Raw genomic sequence first — 4,643 nt, 5'->3', positions numbered from 1 at the left:
CATCAGATTAAAACAATTCAAATTTCTCTAGAAAATCTTCATGGCATGTTCAAAAATATTTCTACGATATAAAAAATATTATGTAGTTCAAAAAATATATATTGCATACATTTTAAAAAATTGACATGTTAAAAAACTGTTCATGGTATTTTTAAAAATGTTGATACAGTGTAAAAAAATTGTTGCCGTAATTCAAAAAAAGATGTTTCATGCCATTCAAAAAATGTAATGGATGCCAATGCATCGAGTTGTTTGGATTACAAATATATAGTCTGTGATTACAACATATAAATAATCTCCATTTACAGCTGAAGCTGCGGACTGTCATTCTTTTGGGTGGAATAGATCACTCATTACACCAGCACATATACTAGTGTATGTTCAACCAGGATTCAGGTATAAGGGCAACCTGGTGCATGTAGCTCCCGCTTGCGCAGGGTCCAGGGAAGGATCCGACCACTTTGGGTCTATAGTACGCAGCCTTTCCCTACATTTCTGTAAGAGGCTGTTTCCAGGACTTGAACCCATGACCTCAACCAGGATTCAGGTATGGATGTAGAAAATAAAGGGATTCAGATCAACACCTAGACGATATGGTTTCGCCCAGTCCAGCACCTTCTGCTCGTCCTCTGGGCGGTTCCCCATCGACACACCGGCGCCCCGTGATGAGCTCATAGAGCAGCACGCAGTAGCTCCAGGTATCACTGTTGGCCGTCATATACCAACTTATGTTGTTCGGTTAATACTTTACATTGCTGACATGTATCTGAAAATCTGAATGTACAACGTCCCTATGATGCCACGACTTGAAGAATCAGATTTTCAACCACACAGCATGTTGTGTGAATCTTGAAAGACACACAGAGAACAATTAATTACCTCAGTAATGAGTAATGACAGCGATACACAGGGTGTCAATAGAGAAATTTCCCACCTCGGCACCGCTAAGCTAAACCCCAAGTTGACGAAGAGAGTCAGGGCCGACAAGGTATATTCGTCTTCGACTGCTCTCGTATCGGAAGACCACCACGCCCTTGTAAGCTGCCCGTGGAACACCGTCCTTAGAAATTGGCCGAAAAAAATAAAATATGAGCAATAATGTTTTGCACCGGTAGACTACTACTCCCTCCGTTCCACAACACATGCCTTCCATTTATCAAAATATAGATGTATCTAGACATGTTTTAGTATATAGGTACATCCATTTTTGGACAAATGGAAGTCAAGTATTTTGGAACGGAGGGAGTATTACTCAGGTTCTTACGCATTCCTAGTCCAAATGCAAAATTGCATTTTTCTAATAGAGCAAAGAATCACCACTCAGAGATTTATCACTTGCCATACTTGAGAACGAAAGATAAATGAATTAAATTGGGTTAGCAAGGGAACCTTCCACTCTTCAAATACTCCAAACTGACGAGCTACACGCTCGAAATCGCTCTGATCGTTATACTGAATCCTTACGTCCACATCCAGATTGTGGGCCTTCAACAAATCATCGGATCCACGCACAGGTGTGGCATTAGCGACATCTTTCCCAAATTTGATCAAGAACTTGTCCTAATGTTACCAACACAAGCATTAGACACACTCTTATGGAAACATCAACTTTCTCTCTGAGGAGCAGATTAAATCTTACCTCCGTGAGGTAGCTCAGGTCCTCGGAGTTCCAGTCAATCTGCGGGGCACAAGGTAAATCTCAGCAACAAAGAGCTTATAAATTTTGTACAAACTGAAATATATATGAAGATTGCATACATGAGCATTATTTAACTTGATTGGTTTCAAGTACTGATCGAAGAACTGTCCCATGCTTGATCCCTGGAGTGGACGCATAAAAACACAAGTGTTAAATGCCAGCAAGCCAGAGTCAATGGCTCAAATACTCAAGGGCTAATCAGCTGGTTGTTACTGCATGCAAAAATGCAGTCATAAATTTGCATTGTAATAGAGTAGCCAACATACATGCTCGCCAAAGTTGTATGTTCTGCATACTTCTGGTCGAATAAATTGCCGACCTCCGTGTACCTCCTTTAGCCTCACCCAATCATCCCAATAAGTAAACTCTTGTCAAGGAAGAAACAGCTGATACAAGGTAGTAAAAAAAAGCATAGCTGCTAATCTAAGAATCAGTAGGCAACAGTAAGGATATGCTTTGGGCCACTTTGGTGATAGCTCCATCCATGTTGACTTTGTTAGCATCCATCCAAGCCCAGGAAAGAAGTCCGAACGATAAAGAGCTTCTGCAATGCATTATCTACAATAGTGAGTAACTTTCCCTATCAATGCGGAAATAAAGTTGAACAAATGCTTATCAGAATACTAACTTGGGTCATAAACGAACTGCTTCTGCCCATTGTCATTCCAAGAAGAAACAGCCATTATCGACCTACAGTACCACAACAACAACAACAGTTACAGTAACCTAATTAGAAACACTTGATATTAATCAATTGCCTTTGCCATCAATAGTCAGAGTACAGTTGTAACATACTTGTCAGTATCAAGTAATTTCGCTGCAGCTTCGAAGTAGTCGAAGAAATCTGGGGCTATCTCCATGTCATCTATTAACCATTAAACCATGGAAATGAGATGGCATGTGCAATATATATAAGAACAAGACAGTCGAAGAATCATCAAAGAGATCAGACCTTCCAGAATGATTACTCGACCAAAATTATGCTTAATGAATAGCTCATCCAAGGCCCGTTTATAGTGATCTGAATTGAGAAACATATTTAGAACAAAAATCAATCATTCCATCAGCCTTAAGAAATACCGCATCAATTGAGGATCACCTACTAGCTATCTTGTAATATGCAATGTTTTCCCCAGGACTTTCAGTGTGCACAGGTTCAAGATCTACATGCTGCACCACATCAAAGGGAAAAGGAACACTGAGTGCTAGCTAAACAAATCATTTGCTCGTAGCCTGTATGTCTAGAGAAGTACTGTAAATGCTATTTAGACAAGACTGAAATGATAAAAGGTGCAATCATCCAGATCCAATATCCTCCCAGCCCCACCCCTTCTCCATGCATTACACGGTTTTCTCAAGGGTAGCAGTTCCAATTGATGCTGTACCAGGGGCATACCATTTCATGTTTGGACCATTGACATCACTCATTTGACATCCACCCACATAACCTACTTTCGCAGTACCAAAATAATCTCCTGAAGAAGTTAAAACTGGCAATACGCTTCAAGTCCTACCTCCATCTAGATTCGCTACCACCTCTTGGTACATCTACAGCTTCTTGCAGGCCAAATTATCAATTTTATTTATTTATTTTTGCATTCATATAGCTACTTAGAGTAAGCAGTCACGCAATAACTTGTAGTATCAGCTATGCTAGCAATATTACAGGAGAAGCAGAGCATGTTCTGTTATGGTATGAGGCAATTGAGCATAGAGCAAGTGTTTCTTTCCACACCTGCATAAATGTTATTTGGGCATAACTCAAGGCCTTATTTTTTACTTCTCCATTAGTTCCATCCTGCAATTGGAAGAAGCAATGTAAAAATATCCTTCCACGCGCTTAAAGAGACCGAGAACAAGAACTGAAATTGCTATTAGCATTACCTGTGATATAAACAGTGGGAATTTTGAAGCAACTGCTTTCTGATACCTGGAGTAATGGTCTAAGTTTCCTTATGAGATGTTTGTTGTATGACAAGTGAGGTGACAAGATTTCAATTTGATTTCCTATATAATACACAGGTGTCATCGACAGAGTGGGCTCTCATCAACATATAATAGCATAGGAAATTCTTCTTTTTTGGAAAACAGAGGAATGGGGACGAAGCGTACTTGAGGATAGATTCAACTGTCCTCTGCAAATAGTCTGGTCGATTGCAAGCCATTATGACAACAGCGGCGACGGGGAGATCAGGTTGATCCTGTAGAGCAGAACAGGTTAACATCTTGGATTATGCCCTGGAATGAGCCTGACACGGAGAGGAAGAGGGGGCTTACTGCTTCCGCGTGGACGACGCGTCCGGCGTCTTGAGAGGACTGGGTAGAAAAGAGCCGCACCTGAACAGAAACGGGAAACCGAAGTAGAGGCGGTCAGATCCCTGGCCGGCGACTGGCTGAGCCGGATGGATCTGATCCGTTGAGAGAGCAGAGCAAAGGAGGGGGGAGGGGTTTACTTGGATGTAGATGAAGGCCGCGGCGGCGGCGATGAGGAGGAGGCGCCGGAGGTAACGCGGGTTGTGAGCCATCGCCGGCGAGCAGGCCGTGAACGGCGGAGGAAGAGCAGTCCCCGGCCTGACTTGACTCCGCTCCTGTAACACACACTGCTTTGCCTTACAATGGGGGTTTTTTTTTCTGCGAGAAGGATTTCACATGGAAATTACACAAAAAACTTTGGTTGGACCACACTTCGTTGGGGCCCGCATGTTAAACTTTGGTTGGACCGTATTAGGGCATGAGCAATGGAGGCATCTCCTTCGTGATGCCTCAGCTATTTATTTAACCAAAAAGTAGCGAGACCATCGTTTCTCAAATTTACTAGCCAACCATGGCTGCACCTTGTGGACCCCATCAGGCATCCCCTTTTCGCTGGCGCTCTCCTTCTTCTGTCTACTTCCCTTCTCACATGCATCAGCATTCCTTCCACTTTTCTCCTTTCTCTCATCTT

At 42.3% G+C, this 4,643-nt stretch overlaps 1 protein-coding gene across 8 annotated transcripts; it reads right to left on the bottom strand.

Moving 5' to 3' along the window:
• Nucleotides 1-221: 221 nt before the first annotated feature.
• LOC119270457 (alpha-1,3-mannosyl-glycoprotein 2-beta-N-acetylglucosaminyltransferase-like) lies at nt 222-4,327 on the bottom strand. 8 transcript variants are annotated; one of them, XR_005134123.1, is made up of 16 exons: nt 4,153-4,327; nt 3,977-4,036; nt 3,812-3,900; nt 3,584-3,629; nt 3,435-3,497; nt 2,803-2,869; nt 2,652-2,720; nt 2,495-2,564; nt 2,328-2,389; nt 2,153-2,243; nt 1,966-2,059; nt 1,759-1,821; nt 1,640-1,678; nt 1,390-1,560; nt 880-1,060; nt 222-791 (listed from the first exon to the last, which is right to left on the bottom strand). XR_005134123.1 is itself a non-coding variant. In XM_037552459.1 (16 exons), the coding sequence occupies exons 1-16, from the start codon at nt 4,222-4,224 to the stop codon at nt 702-704; spliced, it is 1,308 nt and encodes a 435-aa protein (XP_037408356.1). In that variant the 5' UTR covers nt 4,225-4,327; the 3' UTR covers nt 222-701. The 8 variants fall into 8 exon arrangements, 6 of the variants coding, with proteins under 6 accessions (XP_037408356.1, XP_037408358.1, XP_037408361.1 ...); XR_005134124.1 differs by having other exon boundaries at nt 222-774; XM_037552459.1 differs by having other exon boundaries at nt 880-1,041.
• Nucleotides 4,328-4,643: the final 316 nt, after the last annotated feature.

Source organism: Triticum dicoccoides, chromosome 3A (genome assembly GCF_002162155.2).
Source record: "Triticum dicoccoides isolate Atlit2015 ecotype Zavitan chromosome 3A, WEW_v2.0, whole genome shotgun sequence".
NCBI classification, from domain to species: domain Eukaryota; kingdom Viridiplantae; phylum Streptophyta; class Magnoliopsida; order Poales; family Poaceae; genus Triticum; species Triticum dicoccoides.
Note: the sequence above shows the minus strand (reverse complement) of the source record. Positions and strands in the feature narration are given on the sequence as shown.